At 41.6% G+C, this 22,600-nt stretch overlaps 1 protein-coding gene across 5 annotated transcripts in view; it reads right to left on the bottom strand.

Annotated features, from left to right (window-relative positions):
* The window catches only part of GLIS1 (GLIS family zinc finger 1), a 180,850-nt gene that overhangs the window by 33,464 nt on the left and 124,786 nt on the right, over positions 1-22,600 (bottom strand). For all 5 annotated transcript variants that reach the window (XM_072932616.1, XM_030278747.4, XM_032749852.3 and 2 more), the window contains one exon: positions 1,879-2,040. In XM_072932616.1, coding sequence (XP_072788717.1) covers positions 1,879-2,040 — 162 coding nt within the window. The remainder of the gene's footprint in view (positions 1-1,878; positions 2,041-22,600) is intronic.

The following is a 22,600-nucleotide window of genomic DNA, read 5'->3' as shown; positions in this document are numbered from 1 at the left end:
GGAAAAAGCAGCCTATATAAACCCCCTTTCTTTTAAGTACCTCCAGAGGACAAGTATTGCTGCTCTGTCCAGCCAGCAGGAAATTTCTGAAGGAATAATAGAATCATTCACCAATTCATGACCTTACAGGCTAACACAGCACCTACCCAGAAAGTTATAAGGCAAAGGAGATTTATTGAGAGTGTCTGGAACACAGAGAACTGACACCTGAGGAAAAGCTATGGAAAACTTTAACAAATCCCTTGGCAGAAAAACTAGCAGAGTATTTTTCAAATTGCTGATGTCATTCAAATTAGTGATAAAATCATTCATCCCAGTCATAGAGAAACAAGAGGAGAATGTGATCACCCTTACAAAGGTTCATGGCTGTTTGTTCTGACATTCCAGGCAGTTGTTTGGTGCAGCAGCACCATCCTGTAGCTCTGCTATGTTTCATGTTCACATAAGCACACAATTCTCTGAGCTTGAACCACAGGGCTTCAATTAAATCAAGTAAGTGGAACTCAATTATTGTGTGCAGGACACCAGAAATAGTTAGAGAACCTGCAGTGGAATAGCATGGAGGATGTTTTTAGATATTTAAGAAAGTTATTAGAAAATGATTACTGTACCTTTTTCCTGATTTATGAGCATTTCAGATAATAAAGACAGAGATAAAGGGAGAAGAGAAGAAAATAGAAAGTTAAGACATTTGTCTTCAATATTGCACAGACAACACATACAAAGAATTTGTGCTCATTTTACTAACCATGTCAGTTCTCTCTTAAAACTAATAGATGGCATTCAATCTGTGAGTTTGGCTAATAAAAATATATATCTACTAGATTCAGGCAATAAAATTTAAAAACCGCATGCAATTTAGTATATCCACTTTCAAAAGAGATGAAAATTACAAATTCAAATATCTCAGGTCAACTTTCAAATAAATAAAACATTGTTATTTTAAGTGTGCTTTGGTTTGGAAAATGTGACCGACTTGCTTCTCTTACTTGTTTGTTTTTGCAAGGCATAATGTACATTAGACATTCCTTAATGCTGCACTGTCTGAAATGTGTAACTGCTTAAAAAGTAAATATCAATTAAACTCAAAAGTTCTGCCCCATAAACACTTGGCCAAACTACACCATATATTTGCTTCTTTGAAAAAGACAAAGGAACAACTCTGCCTGTTATTCTTTACAAGTTTGATGCTGAGGACATGACTGATCTGCAAAGCTGTGTCACTGCTTTCTATCCCCATGACCTGGTGATGTCATTTCAGTAGAGCCCAAGACACTTGACAGGCTCCCATCCTCTCTGTGAGACAAGTGAGAAGAGCTGCAGAGCCAAGCCAAATCTACCAGCTGCAGAGAATAAAAGGGTGTGTTTCTCACAGTAATTCTGACGGAGGGTACTTAACCCATTCCACAGAGTTATGAGACAGATTTATTTTCACTTTTTACAAAGTTACTGTCCAAAACTGAGGTGCATGTACCTTACAGTGAAAAGTCTGAACAGCTTTTGCCTTGGCTCAGAACACTCACTGAGGGGGACAGGATGTGGGACAATGACACACATTTGGTGCAGCAGCAGTGACTCAGCTCTCACTCAGCTACACCTTATTGAGCTGCTCCTGCTCTTACTGGAACAGGAACAATGGCAGAGTTTGCTGAGTAACTCACTCCTCAGCATGAGTAACACTACATAATTGCCTCTCTGTGATCAAGACTTTTGCACTTCTAAAAGCACATACAGCTCAAAACAAACACACTTGCTCATAGCTGAGTTTTCTAAGACTCTCCTCATGAAAAGGCCAAGTCCCCCTGCACTGGCAGGACCGACTGTGTACCAGCAGCACTGGAAAACTCGGTGCAGCTCCCAGTATGAAATCATGCTTACAGTATCCAGGTGTGTCCGCTGGTGCTTTGCCCGGTCACTGGAGTTGCTGAAAGCTTTCTGGCAGCCAGGATGCTGACACAGGTATGGCTTCTCCCCAGTATGACTCCGAAGGTGAATCTTGAGGTTCTCAAGCCTAGAAAATGCCTTGTTGCACCCTTCAAACTGAAAAACGTCATAAAAAAATCATTGTAAGGTTCTATTAAATAAACCACGTGCAGCCACAATGAGAACAGTGTAAGAACTAAGTTGGACATGCAATAAATCAACCAACATTCAAACATCTGTTGAAATTTATGGATGAAACACAACATATTGTGCTGTTCATTTAATCTGTCACCAAAGACACGGTGTACAGCTCAGTAATAATACAAGGGTTATAAATATCTCACACATTCTGTCTGAGCTGAACACCTAAAGACACAGTGTCAGAGCAGAAAATTTAAAGAAAGAACAAGTGTTCTGAGAGTCCTCTGGTATGTTAACGGGCACAGGAACCACTGTGGGCAATAACAATTAGCTGCTACAGACAGAGTAAGAGAAGCTGGCAGGTTAGAACCTGGTTTCAGGTGTCTGAAATATTATACACTAGAGCAGATGAGCACAGACTTTTACAGGAAGACCTGATCCATTTGAAGATCAATCCAAAAGAACTCTGCTGTTATTCTGCACCCTTTTCTTCACTAGCTGTATCATTCAGAGCTGCTCTCAGCATTTATATAAGCAGTAACCTGAGCAATTCTGACTTCTTAAGCACCCGTTTCATTAGGGAGATGCAATAAAATGCTGCATAGCCTTCATAACAGAAGTCACTGTTTCAAATTAGATCTGAACAAATATATAAGTAAAATTTCCAGCTACTAGGCCAAGGAAAGGGTGTTTTGCATTGAATTTTCAGTGTGACAGACAACAGGCAGTGGAGGCACTGTCTGCAGGATGGGAACTCTCCCAGGTGAGTACAAATACTTGTGTGTGCACATTTGTGCACCTGCAAACCCACAAAATACACTCAGATACTTGCACATGTTCAAATATTTGCATGCAAATACTGAAGTGATGGAATGCATATTTTTTGCCCACTCTGCACGTATTGCTGTTTCGTGGCACTGCACATCTTCTTGTGCCTCTCCACAGATAAATCCTGGTTCCTCAAGGATTTGTGATCTCAAGGAAAGTATTTGAAAAACACAACCCAATCCACCTTCCTGTCAACACTAAGAGCAATTCTGGAATATAGTAGGTGTATCTTCACAGAATGGTTTTGAAGGAACCTTAAGGGTCACCTAGTTCCAAGCCCTGCCGTGGGCAAGGGACACCTGCCACTATCCCAGGTTGCTTCAAGGTCTGTGCAACCTGGCCTTGAGCAATTCCAGGGATGGGGCAGCCACAGCTTCTCTGGACAATCTGTTCCAACCACTTTTTCTAGAAGCCACAACATTTTCTATGATTCTTGCTCACAAACAGTGAAATCCTGACTCTCACAAAATCAGCAAATGCTTTGTCACCCCCTTTTGCCGAGTCAAGACTTTGTTCAGCAGCTTTCCAGGAACCTGTGGCTCCTCAGATGGCATCACAGAAGTCACCACCCTGCCAATCCTGCCTGTTACACACACCTCTGACACACATCAGGGCATGCCACCTGCAGACTGGCTGTGGCATCCAGCAGTGCAAGGGGAGAGATGGGAAGGGAGAGCAGCTGCAGATGGAGGAGCCCTGAAGGTGCTACAGCCTGGAGACACCTGAACTCCCAGGGCCTGCCAAAGGTGATGGAGGAGGGCCCACCACATTCTGCTCATCCCAGTGTGTTTTCTAAATACCTCAGCACAGCAGCCAAAGTGATTGCTGAGCCAGCACTTCACGTTTCAGGCTGTGTCCTGGCACTGGATGCAGATCAGCTCTGCACACTACAGCAAAAGGGTTTCTGGCACTTCTCTGCCTGCCCAGCCACTCACACATCAAAGGATCAGTGTGGCCCTTACTGCCATAAATATTTTAGTGCCCTGAGCAGTACCCTGTCTGAATGGCACACTGGGTATGTGTGCAGACAACTATCTGATGTGTATGTGTTTTCCAACTTTTCCCATCACAGCCATTGTGACAGATACACAAAATCACCTGGAGACATGCAGTTCATGAGTTCAGAAGCTTTGTTTGGCCACAGCCCACCTCTGAACACTTGAGCTGGTGCAAGGAGGTGGGGGGGTTTGGAAGTGATCAAAGCCACCAAGGCTTTAAAAGAAACAAACTTTCTTCACAGTCATCACTAAAAATCTGACTAAGATTCAGGATGGAGCAATTTGAAATGTGCAAAATTGCTTAAGTCTATGAAAAATAGAGCAGTGTTCAGCAAATTCATACTTCTCATAGGACATTCCATGAAGCTGAGTGAATGTTCTGAGGTCCTAAACTTCACTTTTTTCCTTTTTGTTCCCGATCTTCCTCCTTTCCAACCTCCTTTGATTAGTATGCCCACAGGGTGGCATCCCTTTGAAGTACTATCCCTTTCATCTCTCTTGCAGGTCACCTTCAAGCACTGAGAGGCTGCTCTAAGTCTCCCTGGGAGCCTTCTCCAGGCTGAACAAGCCCAACTCTCTCAGCTTTTCTTCTCAGAAAAGGTGTTCCATCCCTTGGAACATTTTTGTGTTCCTTCATCCCCCAGCCTGTGTTGATACCAGGGGTGGCCCTGGACCAGCTGCAGGACCCTGGACTTGGCCTTGTTGAAACCCCATGGGCCACTTCTGGAGCTTGTCCAGGTCCCTCTGGATGCCACCCCATCCCTCAGGGATGTCACTGCACCACTGAGCTTGGTGTCACCTGCAAATTGCTGAGCCTGCACTTGGTCCCACTACAGACCCCCAAGGGACACCACCTGTCATCAGTGTCCCATCTGAACACTGAGTCTCTCACCACTCTGGATGTTACTGTCATTCCTCATCCACTGAGCACTCCAGCCATCAAATCCACCTCTCTCCAATTTAGAGAGAAGGATCTTGACCCTCAGAATGATTTCTAATGGATTACCAGTCTTCAGTTCCATACCTAGAGCTCAATGCAAAGTAGCAAGGCATGCAGAATAATCCAAACTCATTAAAGGTCCAGCTCCACTCTCATTGATGTCAGTAGCAAAAATTCCAACAGCAAATGTCCTAAAGCATCTAAACACAAGCTTAATTTAAAACACGTGAAAGCACATATGTTTAAGAGTTTGCTGGATCGACACTTCAGGGAGAGAAGGAGCAGGCCCTACCAGAAATGCTCAGAGCTGCAGTGTAAGCAGCAACACTCAAACAAATATGGGCTTATTTACAGACCCTTCTTCTGTGGTCAGCTGCCTTTTCTTGGTAAGAATGTCCAATGCCTTCAGCAGTAAGGTTCCTCCATCACCACATATGCTTTTCTTATTTATGTTATGACATTCAGAGCTTTTCTTAGTTATGATATTATTTCCTAATTCACAGTATTTGTATTATTCAAGCCTATTAAACTAGGTAACAGACAGTGGGATGGTCCCAATGCTGTGATAAACTCAGGATAAACATGTCAGGTGGAAAAATACACCAGCAAAGAGAATGATGTGACTGCAGTACTCAGATTTTCAAGCTGGCAAAGGCTGGGTTGGTGAAATAGTAATTCTGTTCAGGAGGAAAGCACTGGGGACAGAACCTTGCCTCAAGTGATGAGAGGAAGCTGAAGATGAAAGGTCTCAAAGGAAGGGAGGAATGGAGTTGGTGCAAAGAGCTGAGCAGGGTGGGACTGAGAATCCACTCAGAGCTGCAGGAAGGGTTGCACTTTGAAGGACACCTTTTTCAGCTCTCTGATTTCTGGATCTGCTGATTGTATCTCTCACAGTTTGCCCCTACGAAAGTGCATATATGGAAACAGCTTCCCTGAAGTGGTGCAACAACTTCAACTGGGCTGCTGTTAAGACAATTTTGTAAGGTAGTTCTTGGGTTTAACTGCTACTCACCAACTCTTTTAACCCTTCCACCTACTCTTACTACTTGGAGTTTATTAATATTTACATTTACACTATATAAAACTACCCTAGGAAAAATGGGCGTCTCATTGTCCTTCTTAAACACCCTCCAGGAAGATCCAGCCATCCCACAAGTGTCTCAGCTTCGACTACAAAGAAGAAATGTTCACTTTTGAAAGAGTTTCAGGATGGCAAGAGCTATTTTATCAACTGAGAAGGCCACTTACAGGATCTCCCAGACATCTGGCCCCAATCTGTCACTGCTTAATCCTACAATCCTAAACATTTTGTGGACGTTTGATGCCTGGGATAACTGTAACAAATGCTGCATGATCCTCAAAGTCTGTAAATGTCAACAGAGCTCTTAAACAAGTTTCATCAATAAAAATAATAATTATATTGCAATTACTGCTTTTGTCTTTGCTGTGAGATCGTTAATGCTGTGCACACCCAAGCACAGACACAAAACAATGCCACATGATTACAGGAAGAACACAATGCAGTTACTGGGTTTTATAACTACTGCTGCTTTCAGAACAGGGCTTCTACCAGGAAAAAATACCTTGTAGAAATTTATGGGACTAAACTAGTTTGTTACCACATGGAAATACATATTTTATCTTTATTTCACACTAAAATCTCACTGCAGTGTCGCTGTTGCAATATCATGCATTCAAAAGTCATATTTATAAAAACACTGAATTATCTCACAGTGATCTAAACACATCACAATTTTCCCAACAAAACAGTTTAATCTAATAACTGTAATTGCTTAAAGTGTTTTTTCTTTGCTTCCAGATTATACTTTGAATGCACCTGAGAATGCTGCCATGCAGAAATAACAGCATGTTCCCAAGGGGGTTTATATTATCAAATGTTTACCATTTTCATAAGCGTATTTAATCACAGTCATGTCTAGCATATCTGTCAGTGGTACAGATCAGAAGAAATAAACTCTAAACTAACCAGCTCAGACCATAGGGCGAAGCAGTAACTGACATTTTCTTAGGAAATGAGTTATGACTGAAAAAGAGAAGCCTTCACAGTCATAGTGCTAAATAGGTCCAGTGTGCCATTAGAGCAAGCTCATTAATATACACCTCTGCTCTCTGCTGCAAGATCAGTTAAACAAGCTGCCTTTTATTTATAGACCTAAAAGGGAAAGAGCAGGTCATATTGGCTGCTGACATCTCAGACAGCCTACAGATGGAAAACCCAAAACATTTCATTCCAAAGCATTTAATGCTATCAATAGGAAATCTGATGTCTGGTCAAAACATCCATGAGCCTTATGAACATTGTGAAATGTTCTTTCTTCCCAACTGATTACAAAATTGGGAAAGTTTTACTGAAAAACACACTATGAGAAAAAGGATCCTGTGAGGCTGTGTATCCCTTCTGGAGGGGAGGGAACAGCCACACCACTCTTTAAATAGCATCAATGTTTAACAGCACACTGAGGCCAATGTTGGGGCCGTGGCTGGAAGCACACAGGGCTCTGAACTGTTATGAACCTCAGGAACTTAAAACACTTGAATCGTTCCACCCCACACCACAATCAAAGTATCTGCTTTGGTGCTTTGTTTTTCCCAGCTAACTCCTGATTAGATGAATGTTTAATTCGCTGTTGTAGCTACAATGTAAAGCCCTGATCCTGCAAATAGTTGTGCATGAGTAACAGGGCTCATACAAGGAGTTCTACTAAACTCAACAGAATTATTTGAGTACATAAAAAGTCACCCATAGGAGAGAGACTTTAACATACTGAAGAATCCCAATTTATTTAGCCAGACTCAAACTTACAGATTTAAATTGTTGAAGCTGGGGGATTTTTTCCCTTTGTGATTACAATACAGTGGAAGGTAACTGTAACATAAAAAGACTTGCCAATTTCTGGGTTTGGTTTTATTACTGAAGCTTATACAATATATATCTACAAAGTGACACTACATTCTATTTCATTTGAGTCCTGGGCAAAAATGCTTGTACTTTTAATTATCTGTCTTTAAAAAGAGCATTTAGGGCTTTAGCCAGAGTGTTGTACAGCTGCTGGTGTGTAGAAGAGAAGTTTAAAAGGTTTGGAACAGGAAGAAGAAAGAAAAGTGAGCCACAGTATAAATGCAATTCATCCTTCACATTGTTGGGGTTTAGGGTAGTTGTGATCAACCATTTGACATCCACACACTGTCCAGCAATAGTTCATTTTTCTTTATGCTGTTAAGTCAGATTGTGTATTTCCTAATTACCATGAAACTGGGAAATACTAATACACTGAGAATCCCTGGAGGAGGTGTTTGAACCTCTCTGACTTAAGTAAGACTTTGGGCTGTCCCTTTTATTTCAATGTTATGAATTTTATAAGGCCCTGAGCCTGCATTCCTGAACCCCCTCGGGCAGTACCAGGAATGATGGATCCATGAGGAATGCAGACCTGGCCCACGAAGAACTCCTTAAAGCTGTTCAGTTTCACAGAGAGTGACCAGGTCTGACTCTGCCCACGAGGTGACTCCCACACAAAGAGACCCCTCTGGCTGCAGACCCACCCACCTGCCTGCCAGCATCCCCTACACGGGGCAAATGTTCCTTCCAGTACTGCAATATTCATATATTTATTTCTTCTAGTGCCAGTAGGTCACGCACTTCAGTGAGCAAAAGAACGTTCAACGTATTTTCCAGCAAACCCAAAATATCTGGGAAACTATCAGAGCATCCTATCCTTTTAACAAGACCCGATCTCCAGTATTAAAACTCTTTTTAGTTATCCTTCTTTAATCAAGAAGAAGTATAAACATTTGTCAAAACAGGGGTAGTTGCATTTGTTTGCTGCAACATATGAGAACAAACCAGGAGAGTTGGGAATATTTTACTATCAGCAGCTTGACAGCCACAGATTTTGCCATAAGGTTTTGCTAAATATGTCATTTGGAAAGCAAACAATTTTCTGAAACCTCATTACAGTTGGACTGAATGCAGTATTATGGCTTGCAGGCAAAAAAAACATTACATGAGGCAACATTTTAAAGAACAAAATGCAAAATTCATACGGTCATGTAATAAGCAAAGAAGACACCCCATGTCAGTCCCTTTATTTCCTCAGATGTAACTGGGACACTATTCTATTTGGGATTTTTTGAATAGTTTACAAACTATTTGAAATTAAAGGACAACACACAATCCAAGATTTGCTGTTCTAATATCTGAAGCCAGATCTGCTTGTTTTGACAAAATTAAGATTGAACAAAATAAATTAAAAACCCTCTCCGTCCATGCCAGCAAAGAACCACAAATAAATTAAAATGCTTCCCTCCAGTATTTTTAGATTTTTTTTTAATAAAAAGTATAGTTTCCTACATGTACTTCAAAAACTTGTTTCTCTGGATCGGTTATCCATTGCTTGAATTTCCAAGGAAACATTTCCATTCCAGTTTGCATCCAAAGCAGAATCTATTTGCACCCATCTCAATCTTCAAAGAACAGTCTGTGCTCTTGGTCTGGGGGGTCCAATTTGAGTGCAAACAGTTCTGTCCTGACAAGCAAGGTGAAAAAGGTGCTCATAATCTACTTTCAGGTATGAGAGTTGGAAAGTTTGGAGTGAAGAATAAATTTGCTTAACATAAAGAATGCAGCCTCAGAGCAAAGGGAGAATCCATTACGATTGATGTGGACTAACCAGTTGGGGTAACAAAAAATAAAACAAATAGAAAAAAGAAAATAATTAAAGAGACAACAGCAGAAAGAAGGGGGGGAAAAAGTAATTATAAAAAGAAAAGAAAAAATCCTACCCCAAAACTTATGGCTGATTAGCATAGCCTAGCATCTTAAAAGGCCAAAATACCACATGTGTGGCATGTTACAAAAGAAGATTAAAATAAAGGAAAAAATAATCCAGAGAACCATGAAGTCTCAAAACATCTGGAGTTTTATAGTAACAAGGAGGAAAAAATCAAAAACATAATTGAAAAAAGTCCACTGCGATACATTATTGTACAATGAAGCTTAATGGAATTGAAAGGAGAAGAGATGAAAAGGCAAAATAAGGGGGACAAAGAAATAAAAGAAACAAGAAAAGGCATTTATATTATAAAGATGTCACTGAGGGTTTTTATCCCAGTTATTAAAAATTACACACCCTGCTTCTGTAAGCTGTTCCTGTGATGTGTTGAGCGCTCTCTTTCAGCATAGGACATTCAGCACGCTGGGGAACTCAGCAACCCTTCCGTGCCCAGCACAGGGCACTGCTCACCCCTGGGTCTGGGACAGCAGAGAAGCTGCCTGTGCTGGTTTACATTCTGAATCCAATGTGAGATTGGAAGAGAGGCAGGGCAAACATAAATTAAGGATGTTTGTTAAAAACAATGCGTACATTCAGGAATTAAGCAAACAGTCCTAAGCTGTTATACTGGCATCAGACACTAATGAAATACTCTGAATGCATTCACTGACAAACACATGGAAAAAACCAAAATGAAAAGCTTCCCTCTTTATTTCATATTTTCTTTTATTTTTAATGAACCAGTAAAGGAACAAAAAGATCCTCACATAGTCCAGTCTGCCTTTGTAACATGCCAAGAGTGTGTCTAGGAGCAGGAGGAGTTTCCAGTGCAGCACAGACAGAGCAGCCTGCGTTAGGTCTGTGCTGTGTCTGTCCCCAGTCACAGGAAGATCTAAGCCCAGTGTGTGACAAACCTGTGTGTCACAAACACAGTGTCATCTGGCAACAGTGAGTGTCCATCCTAACTTCCCACTCATTTCCCCCTGGACTCCTATTTTTTTATAATTCTAGAAAACCCAGCTCCTACCTTTGTCAAGACCAATAAATAAATATGTTTTACAGTCATAGCTTGTCACATGTCATCACAGCTTACAAAGTGGCTCCTGCCTTTGGCAGATCAAACAAGAGGAGGATCCTGAGGATGAAATCTGATCTACAGCGGGAAATCACTGGCTGCAGCTGACTAAACTACTCCAGCACAAGCAAATTCTCTTAGGAAAGGTGAAAAATAGCAGCAAGATAACTCTTTGCCCATCAATGTGGGTTTTCTGTTGCAAATACAACTTTCGGTACGTGGTTCAACACAGCTTGTTCATTTTCCTCACTAAATGCTTCACAAAGTCAGGAATTTTTATTGCTGGGGTTTTCTCCCATTTTAGTTAGGATGGATTTTTTTAATCTTAAAACCTACTGTCCTTTTTATATCCTACCTGTGCTCATTTCCACAAGTGCATAATGGAGCTTTTATCTCAAGCTGTTATTTTAACTTGAAATTCAGCTCAGAAGAGTAAAGTTTCCCTGCAAACTGACAAACTACATCAACTTGCCAGCGCTGGATGAATCTGCACAAAGCAATGAGGACAACACACAATTTTCTCCAAGGCTGTTCTCAGCAGTGGAGTAGAAAAGCCAGGGGGACTTTCAGTGCTCAGATGGGCTCCTGCTCTTTCTGTGCCATGCTGGGCCAATCTGACTATCCATAAGTGAAGACTGAGGTCACACCTGTAATCCAGGCAGGCAAGGGATCTGCTAAAATGACTGTACCTGACAATCCCTCATGTGTGTAACGCTGAGCTCTGGCAAAGAGCCCTACAAGAGGTGCTGGTGAACCACTGGGAGGCTGCGAGATGTGGGGGGAACTTGTTCTCACTGCAGGGCTGGTTACCTCATTCTGCTCTCCCTTGTGCCATCATTATGGAGCTCTTGGGCAAAAATGCTTGTACTTTTTATTATTTGTCTTCCAAAAAAGCGTTATTTGTCTCTAAAACATTAAAGCACTGGAATCTTCAGGCTTGAAGCATTTGTCTTTTAAGATTATTATTTTTTTAAAAAGCAACCCCAAGAGACACAACTCTCCTTCACCCATGGATCTGCTCATCACACTACAGCAGAATCCCACAGAGCTCAGGGTAACACATGGAGGATAATCTGAGAGAACCTTTCTCCCCTACAAATAAAGAATTCATCCTCACTTTGCCCTAAGTCACTGCCTAGTCTGGCAGTGTTTGCATTTTGTCTTGCTTGGCCATGTTCATTACATGAAGTAAAATCTGAGAGACTTATTCCTAGGAAAATGGCTTCAAGACCTCAACCTGCTTTAAATGAAGTCAGTTTTCTCTCCAAAGGAGATGTTAAATCAAGATTTTCCTAATGAACACCCTTCACTCAGGGTGATTTACCACACCCGCTGAACTGGTGTGGGCATTGACACCCTCCACCAACCTCTGCTCCAGATTCAAGTGCTGGAGCTGCCTCCTGAAGCCTGTTGAGAAGATGAGCTCTGCTGAAGAGCAGTGCCAGGTCCCTCCATTCTCTACAGCACTGTGGGATCCTCTGGATAAAAGACTGTATAGCAATGTTCTTTTCTGAATAGCACTTAATGTTTTCCCACAGTCTTATTGTTTACAGGGAGTTTAGCAAGTCACTTCACTAATTTAAAATAGATTGTGTCCCACATGGGTGGATAACAATAACACATATTGGTGAATCATATGGCTTTCAAATGATATGTATGAAAAAGAAGTGCTACATATATTGTCTAAAATTTTATTGTGTGAAACCACAGCACTTAGCTCCCTACCAGCTGTGTCAACAATTCAGTATAATAAACTAATACAATTGTAGAATAACAGCAAGGTTAGTTCTGAAAATTAAAAGCTAAAATTGAAAAATAAATGCAAAAATATGTAAATGAATACAGATTAACATTATTTCAGGTGGGAAAAACTTGCCTCACAAATGATGGGACCTCATGGAACTTATATCCCATGGCATAGGCTGCAGTGTAAAAGCCTAAGAGGAAAAGGGATTACATGAGGGAAATTATTTTTAAAAGGGACAAAGAGTAGGTTTTGGTATCTGAGCAATCTGGTATATTACATTTTGTGTGACCATTGCAGAAGCATCCCATCTTACTACAAACTACACAGCCTGGGTCAGCTTTAAAATGAAAGAATAAAAATCTTCCCTGGACTTTGTTCCAAGGTTGAGAGCAGCTTCCCATCCACGCTGAGCAGTTCACAGGAGCTGCCTCACACACATGACGCAGCTCCAAGGCCACTGCCAAAGGACATTCCTGACATACTTGACCAATGGCAGCCCATGGACAGGAATGGCTGAGCGAGCCAGGCTCAAATAACAAAGGTTCATATTGAGCTGTCTCACATAATTTTTAATATGCTGCTAAATAAATAAAAAAATAACTAAATAAAAGACATTTTCTATGATAATATTTTGAGGGAAAACTGGGAAAGGAGCTCAACGGAAATAGGTTTTAAATTGAAAAGTTGAACTGTAGCCCAGAAATGACAAGAAAATTAAATCTCTTTTTCTCCTGAACCCCAATAAAAAAAGTCTTAAACACTCTCGGTAGACCACAGTTTTGAAAGAAGTGAAATTATGTTATTGTCATGGATGATTATTAGAAGGTATCTGCAAGGTTTTCCTGCGAGTTATCCCTCTATCCCAGAACCTAGCAGGAAACCACAATCACTTCTGTACCTTACGTGAAGGACTTTGAAATGAAAGTGCCTCAAAATCAAATATAAGCAGCTTTCAACATGTGCATTTAATCTTCCTAGGTTAAGAAACACCCCGTGGCCACCACACTAAAGAACTGAAAACGTAAATTGAAGAAATTATATCCATATGATTAAGTAAGATTCTTAAAGAGAAACATGTTGTTAAGTACTTCATTCAGAATAAAATGAAATGCAGTAAAATAGAAGCTATTTGGAATAAATCACTGACGCACATGCTTTCTATGCAAAATGGCAGTGTTCAGCTCAAAGTGGACATCTGGAGCAAATTAGCATTATGTTGAGAAAAATATAAAATTAAAACATTTAGTTTCAGCTTCTAAAATTAAATATAAAATCAGAGACCACTGTTGTGTTGGACAGCTCGTCTTGTGACTCTGATAGCAAGAGTTTATTTTGTTTTTCAAGTTGTTTATTCCTCCTATCACTGTCCTGGGAGCCTTGATGCTCCCAGGTACCACCTCTGCAAAAAGCACCAGGCACAAGAGCTGTGTCTCACAACGTGCTGCCAAGTCCTGTTCTAGGGGTTCAGAATGAGGAGTCTGAGGCCAAGCATGGGCCAGAGACACTTGGGTAAATCAAGAAGAAATGACCCAAAGTTACAGGCAGAACTTGGACCACACCCCAACCAAACCTCCCAGGAATGGAATGGTTCATTTTTACCTTTGCAGGTTGACTCTGCACCTCCTGGCCCTGGAGAGGTCCATGTGCTGAAGGTGCTGGGTGACTTCAAGCCCTTCTGCAACCCCTCTTAAAATTTGCTGAGCTCCTCCTGGCTGCTGGTGCCGCTCAGCTCATGTGAGGTTTGGCAGAACCAACCCACAGGAGATCTCCCAGCTCCTACTGAGGTGAGGGAGAGAAGCCTCTGTTCCTGGTGGGATCTGCCCTAATTGTTTCAGGGACAGTGGCTACTGCAAAGCTACTTCCACACCCAAATGAAGCTTCTGTTCCAATTCCTGTCAATTCCGTGTGCAAACTCCAGGTGCTTAAGACAAGTGAGCATTTGTACTTCTGCTTTCACTTCCTGGAGAGATTAACTGGGATAAAGGAAGTGTATGGGGTGTAATTCCCTATAATCCCTCTCTTCCCCACCTGGGTCCTTTGTGCTGCCTGCAGCCTTGGACTTGCTATACCTCAATACCTGGCCTGTCCACTTGGGCTCTGAAACAGGAAAAAGGAACATTTCTGCTTCCTTGGGGTGCCAGCCTTGACACGACCACAAACTTCAGGAAGACCTAACTTTTCTCCTGGACATCTTTCAAGATTTCCAATTTCAGCACTCTGCTCCAAACAGCTTTCCACAATTTATTGCCTTATAAAATTGCTCATCTCCAACTAGACAAAAGAGCCACTAGCAGCAGTATTTCTAAAAGGCAGAAGCCATCAGCAGCCCAGGACACTTCTGAACAACTCACACCTGATCCAGGAGCTGCTCTTGCAACTGGTATCATGCCAAGTCAGTGGGAGACCCTGAGCAAATCACTTCAACACCTCTGCAGGGTTGAGTCCTTCATGCGTTCTGTACTCAAACGCCTCCTCAGCAGGGACTGCATCACCACTTGTGAGTATTTTTTGAGTATCCTGACCTTATCAGTCACTGGGGTAAAGCCTCTGAGCCAGGAGCAGAGCTCTGGAGAATCAGGACTTCCAGCAGAAGATCTATAACCATTACACCAGAGAGAATGCTGGATGTATCAGCATCTTCAGGTAGTTTCTACTGCGCTTTTATGCTCTCAAATACTCTTCTTGATACTTAAAAATAACATTGAACAAGCAACCTGTAAAAAGTTTATTTAGCATAAAAACGAGCTCTTTATAGTATGGATTATCTCCTTTCTAACACTGTTAGGAACATGCTAACCTTGCCACCTGTTCCTGGACTTCCTTTAAGGTAGCCCTGTCTTTCAACATGAAACCTAAATTGGATGTGCACAGCCTTGCTCCTGCACTCTGCAATGTAAACACCTGCACATATGTTTTAAATAGCCTCACACCTCTATATGTAAGATTTCAGACACCCGTGAATTTGCCTTAAACAGCCCCACCGGGTTTTGTGGATGGAGAACAACTTCCAGGTGCTGATGAATAAGGTTATTTCAAGGGCACAGGCAATGTACAGCCTCCAGTCTGAGTTTGTACAATACTGTATTGCCAAACTCAAAGTAACTCTTCTAAATGTGTCCTCTCTGTGACTCATTAATCAACTACTAAATTTGGAAATAAATATATTTGGGTCTCTCTGGCTTGTACAGAGCTCTAATTCACTGGGGCTTTAATCATGTAAAGCACCTTGAGATCTCTGCACTAGGTGAGCACTCCTCAGGTAAGGACAGTTCCAGGTTTGTTCTTCACACAGCTGCCCAGGAAAGGCTCATTTTCATCAGTTTTAGGCCACATTGCTTTGTGATCCTTCTGCAGGGCGCTTTCTTTCCATTATTCTCTTTTGAAATACTAAAAGGATTCTTTTATTCCAATTCTACCAGCACCTTCACAGAAGAACCTCACAGCTCATTTCTGGTTTCAAAATTTTGATCCATTTTGGCCCATCATTTACTCATAAAGAATTCTGATAAACTTTTTACAATTACAGACTATGTGAATTAAGGCTAGAACTCTGAATTAATCTACAGTATGTCTTTTCAAAACCCTACCTGTCCTCTCTCTTCTTCAGCTACCTCATAATTGAGAAAAAACCTTTTAAAAGTTTAATTTTCTGTGTAAGAAATTAGTTCCGCAGCAAACTTGCTTTGATTTCACGGTGATCTTTGTGACTACAATGCGTTCTTTGAAAAGGAGAATGAACTTTTTCATTTAATGAATGATTAGACCTTTCCCAAAAGCTGCCAACATTTTTTTTTAAAAAGCCGTTGTCTTTTTCTCCTTCCCCAGAAGAATATCCAAAACAACCTCAACTCTCCATAGCAAGCAAACACATATTCTAATGACAGTGAGGAAAGGTTTGCTGGGAGAAACAGTACCTTTTATTAGCCCACCTAATATAGCTGAAAAAGACAGAGAGGCTCTCAGCATAAAAGCCGTTCTTTGGAGATGATCTTTACTTCCAACCCAAACCATTCTGTGGAGCAAAACAGAGTGGAGCAATCCTAGGCAGAGGCAGTTTTACATGGCCTGCTCTGTTTTTCACTTTTTACCCTTGGCATGGTTTTTTGGGTCCCTCCTAACACCAACTCCTCTCCCACTGACTGCAAACTTGGAAATGCCAGGGCTCATAAGAATGGAGGGATGCAGCCTTTCTTTCTGTCCAAACAATCCCAGATCAACATTTTGTGTGGACAAAAACCTTCACCTTCTTTCTTACGAGCTTTAATTGTTTTTTTCTCACTGCCAAACATGAACCTATGAAGCAAAAACTCTTTAAATTTCATACTGGAGGCTGGTGCCTTTTTAATTAGTCCTTACAGAGAAGCTAAAGAGCAGACAGGCAAGTTGCAGTTGGAAAACGTATGCAAGGAAAATAAAAGGGGCAAGAGTGACCAACCTACTAGCCTTTCCTGTTCTCATGACTTTTATATACACATGATCTCACCAATTACACAATATGACATCAACAGGGCCATTCTCTCTGCACTGAATGTCTTCAAAACATTCCTGGCCAGAGAAATTTATCTCTGAAACCACCCACTAGCATCAATCTTTTGCATATCCTGAAACAGGGACTGCACAGTCGTGCTTCTGTCATATGATGAGAAGCATAACTGCTTACAGAGCCCTTGTATGTGCGACCACACACACCACTACTGATGCAGCATTAAATAAATCTCTTGAACCTGCCTCTTTCAGCAGAAAACATGCAGAGATCTGCTCTAAAAGCTGAGTCTCGAGCTACAGGCTGGCAGTCTGCTACAGCAACACAGAGGGCTGGGGTTCAGGCCAGCACCAACTTTATCCCCTGCTGAGACACAGTGCTACAGGTGTTCAAAATCACTGGTTCAGCTCTGGCACCTAGGGTTGTCTGCCACTAAAGCACAGCCAGAGGGATGGACTCCTTAAACTGAGAATGGCTCATCACCGTTAGAACACCTTTTCCTAATCCTCACCAGGAACCAGTACCTGTACACAGCCAAATAATCCACCTCATCAATCTCTTCACATTTTCCCACCAAACCAGGAAAGCAAAAGAGCTCAATTTCATGGAGGATATAGGGACAAAGGAAAAGAATGGTGGCATCCCTCTGGGAGGACAAGACCAAAGCCTGGCTGGGTTGGAGGGCTGGGAAAGGCAGGGCATGGGGGGCGTGGGGGGGATTCCAGCTGAGAAATGGAGCAGTTCTCAATCAAGTCAACTGCACTCACTGTCTTGCTTTCACTGGGGGGATCACTAAGAAAACCAGATTGGCATAGAAAAGCAAGACAAAGGACCCAGAACAAATGCTGAGCAACCTATGGGGTTGCTTTTTACCAAAAGCACATAACTACTGTTTTCATTTGCAACCTGTGAGGCAGACTGTGCCCACTGAAAAGATTTTAAAATTAGAACCCAGGATGGTAACAAAAAACAAATACAAAAAAGGTACAGGATACTAATTGTGCCTCATTACAATGAGTAATGTGCCAATGATTTTGATGTGTAAACCTAGTCCTGCTCAGGACCAGTCAAATTCATGCACCTAAATACCCTGTGTCAGGCAGCACAAAACATACCCCAGTTTTTCTTTACTTTGTTTCGTTCTCTATTGATATTTTCCACCATAACTAACTCATCATTTTCCCCCAAAACTTACCATGACAAAATCACAGCTCTTAAACATACAGAGTACAGCCCGCAGGCTCTGAGTTAAAGCATGCCCTGGCACAAGGATGACATGCAGGACACACTGAGCCACAAAGGATTACGCCAACAGATTACCACAGACACATTTGTGAGCTCACCATTAAAAGCCACACGCAGCAATCTCTGGTAAACAACACCAGTCACAATGTAAATGATCCTCCATCATGCACAGGGAAGATGTGGCCAACAAAGGAGATCCTGTGCAAGCTCTGGGTAAAACCATCTTCTCCCCAAGGCTGGCCTTCCCTGCACATGGCTGAACCAACAGAGCGAGTGTAGGAAGAAATGATTTTGTTTTACCAAAAGCACGTAATTATTGTGTTCGTTACAGGTTGTTCTGAAAAGTCAGGTTTGTTTTTTAGCAAAACAAGTTTTGTGAATCCTTTCTTGTTCAAACAGTCAAGTTACTCAGCTCTCCCATTACCCACAGACAAGGATGAATTGGGTGCTAACTCACAGGACTGGCCTCTTCTCCCTCTGGAATCCCACTGACAAACAGCCCAGCACATAAAAAATGCACAATGGTCCACACACAATGTCAACAAATCCAGGCTCTCACCTTTCTCCCCTGAAGCTGTGGGCTTGAACTGTTAGCAAAAAGCTGACACAGCTGACCAAGATACAAACTCACTGGTACTTAATCTGATATCTTAGAGTGACAACAAACAAATAAATCCAAAAAGTTTTAATGCCAAACACAATAGTCCAGCTCCAAATACATGCTAACATTGATGGGAGGATTGGGGATCTGGAGGCAGGGATCACAGTAAATGAAAAAAAAAAATTAGAAGTTTGTTTCTTTTAATGCCAGCTGGGAAATTATGTAAAACTGGAGAATTCTAAAAAACCTCTAGGCACAGCACAATGCTGTCCAAATTTCATGCCCTTTCAGTGCTGGGTAGGCGATCTAGGATGTAAATGGCAATATAATAATGGTGAAGATAAACAAGATAAAAATATGTAATCTTGCAGAGCAAAGAGAAGTCATTATGACTCACGTTTTACTGTTGGCCACTGTTCAGTAACTGGCAACTGAGCCACGAAGGAGCCCATGGATGTGTCAGGAACAGTTCTCAGCTGAAACACACAGTTCCTGCTCTTCTTTGATCTGCCCTCGTGTATGGGATGTTATACTCTGGCTGTGTGCACAGGAATCCCAACTGGAAAATGTGTGCTCTTATAACACAAGGGCCATACACTCTGTGCTGTAGTGCTCTGGTTCGTTTAGAATATTAACTGGTCTTTTATTTTACTCTAATCCTCCAAATTGACACTATCAGCATACAATATCCATGATACACATTTTACCTGGCAGCAATCTTCCCCCCTCAAAAAATCCTAAACTCCAAGTAATCTGAAAGTCATTCTACTAAGGTAATACAATGTGAAAGAAATCCCATTAGAATTTAGATTAAAATCTTTGACAATTATTTTAATTATTAAAAATAATCACTTTTTAAAAAATAAGTCCTTATTAAGTTTCCTCATTAACTTCTTTACAATTCCATGTACATTTGAGAAATAAGCTGGAACTGGATAAAGAGAGTATAAGCAACTTTCCATCAAATCCTCTTCCAGATTAACCTAAAACCACACTTCTTCTCTAGTAGCTCTAAGTGTGCTTAAGAAAATCTAAGGTTTTCTTTTAAAACAAAAAAAAATTTTCTTGTTAATGTTTTCCAAATTATCTCTGTGGACCTAAAAACTCAAAACAAAAAAAAATTTTTTGTTTTGCCTTTAATGAAAATGTAGATTCTGGCAACCATCTCTGTGCCAAAGGATCTGGAAGCTAGCACAGGAATTTGCCTCACTGTATGGCTACCTCTTAAGTTTACTTATCTCACTTCCCTGTGCCCTAGCAATTGCTATTTCAACACATTAATGGATTTATGTGTAAAAGAGAGAACGAGAGATGTACATATTTTTGAATCCAGCCCAGCATGAAACAATCATTTTCAATTAGCATGTCCTCAGATGAATACAATAAGCCAGTGTTTTTCATTTCCAATTTGTTTTGTTCCGTGCAAAAAGAATTAGAGATAAAGGACATACAAGGACTGGTCCCAGATGCAGCTGTAAAGCAAGATTTATCAATTAGTATGTTAGAAATATCAGGCTGGCCACCATGCCATTCAGATTCCCATCTTTTAGTTGTATTGAGTTTTCTGCTTTTAATTAAATATTGAGTATCAGGCTGATTACTTGACATACCATCAAAATAGGAGCTGCAGCCCAGCACTGTTTGGTGACTGCCACATTCAGTGTGATACAGGAATTTACATTAACCACCGCAATTAGGGGGGAGAGAAGATGCACTGAATAAAGGTTTTTTTCCATTCCACCTCCAGAGGTAGGAGCTTCACTGCACACTGTTTTATGTTTTCAAACAATGCTGTTCTACCTTCAGCACCCAGCAAAGGCACCCCATCACTGCCCTCCCTGCCCAGTGTGACACTGGAAGTCAGACTCAGCACTGAATGATGTGGAATTTTCTCTCAGAGCAAACAGAGCTTGGATGAGCTGCACTGCACTAAAGTCAGCTGTATTTGTCACATATCCAAGGATGACAAAAATCCACGGTAGGTGTGTTCAGCAGGTGTCACCTCACCACAGCTCAAGGCCCAGTGTCACAAAGGAGGCACTTCGGTACCAATACAGGAATTCTTGCCCCTGTTTTTACCCTTTTTTACTCATTCCTCCATTGTTTTGCATGCCTTCAGCTCAGTCATGGCAAGTGTTTGCAGAGTCATGCTGTGAACCAGACCAGTGACTTTCCCAGAGTAAAAACCAGAGAACATCAATTTTAATCGCGCCTGTTCAAGTCGAACTGTGGATCCCATAAGACAAATAATGGAAAAAAGGGACAGCAACATTCAAACCCTGGTGCATGAATAAACAGCCAGGGAAAACTTTTTAAACTCTGCTGAAAGCCCATGCACTGTGAAACTGAGTCTGGAGTAGCAATGGCCTAATCCAGCCAAGGTTGCAGGGCGCTAATCGAAAGCACAGGGAATCACTTCCCAGTCTCTTAAATAAACACCAATTATAGAGTAAAACTGCAGCCTGCTTAACACTCTGATCCTTGCTCAGCTCTCTATGATCTCTCTTTTCCTACCCTAAACCACCAGAAGTCTCCCTGCCCTGCAGTGTTCCCCAGAGTGTTCGTGACCTGTGCCTTGGTGAATCTCAGACCTGTTGAAAATAGACTCGATACAAATATAAGTGATTGTTACTTTTATAATTTCCATTCATTTTCAAGACCTTACATTTTCACAGGTACACAGATATTAGGCATGCTCTCGCATGCACAGATGAGAAATATCTGCTAAATTTAAAAAAAAAAAAATCCTGGTAATATTTATCATTCCATACAGTAACACAGAGAGAGAGCATATCGTTACCCTGATACAAATCTTTGCAAATAAAAAGGTTTTTTTGTGGCCCTAGTATTTGCTGATAAACTCTTTCAGTGCTTTCTCCTCAGCATCACCTGAAAAACAGAGGCAAGAGGAAAAAAATTCATGTCCTGAAAACCAGGAAAAAATGTCTCAGCAAAGCCATCCTATCCCTGCCATCTCTGTGCAGTGGCCCGCAGAACTCCTGAAGCAGAATGTGCTTTTCTGTTGGAGCAAACACAACTGAGCTGAGCTACAATGAACTGAGGTATACAAAGGATGATGTTTGCCCATGCAAATGAGCCCTAGGAGCACAGAACACACTCCCTGCTGAGCATCCCAGGAAGGAAGAGGCTGGGACAGCCCTGTCCCACAGGGAGCTGGCTGGGGAGATGTGAGGCTGGCAAAGGTAACACTGCCCATGTCCCTTCACTGTGGAATGGACCTTCTCAGCCTGCCAGCTGTGCACAGGGAAGGCAGGCAGACAATGCCCAGTGGCTCCTGCCAGCTCCTGCAGGACAGCTGAGGCTGTGCTGGAGTCTCTGTGAGCCATGGACTTTACCAGCCCAGCTTACATTAACTCTTTCTCCCATGGTTTTCAGAAGCTTGTGCTACCTGAACTGGAGATCCCAGAAGAGAACAGCAAGTTGTCACTAAGCAACTGTAGCTGCAGGTTAACTAAGGTTCGTGTTGGCAAGTTTTTAGTTTTGCTCTGTTAATAAAATAAGGGGAGGTTCCTTAGCAGGGAACTAAGCTGCTCAGTGTTGCACAGCTGAGACTCACGTGTACATCTGCAGTGAAATCCTCCTGTGGCTACAGAGATCAAGACTGCTAAGAAACTTCACATCCCTGTCCTCTCTTATTTTAAAAGAGTGAACTAGGTCTGGAAAACTGACACCAAAATTCCTCATGTCTTAAATCTCATAGGTGCAAGTTTAGCCACTGGGCAATCTCAAGTCTGTAAGCAGAATTCTGTGCCATTAAATTCTTTGATTTTTAAAACAATAATTTCTCATCACTCTTATTTACTCT

The sequence above is a fragment of the Taeniopygia guttata genome, chromosome 8, assembly GCF_048771995.1.
Source record: "Taeniopygia guttata chromosome 8, bTaeGut7.mat, whole genome shotgun sequence".
NCBI classification, from domain to species: Eukaryota; Metazoa; Chordata; class Aves; order Passeriformes; family Estrildidae; genus Taeniopygia; species Taeniopygia guttata.
The sequence above is the reverse complement of the archived record's forward strand: the minus strand, read 5'-3'. Positions and strand labels throughout refer to the sequence as shown.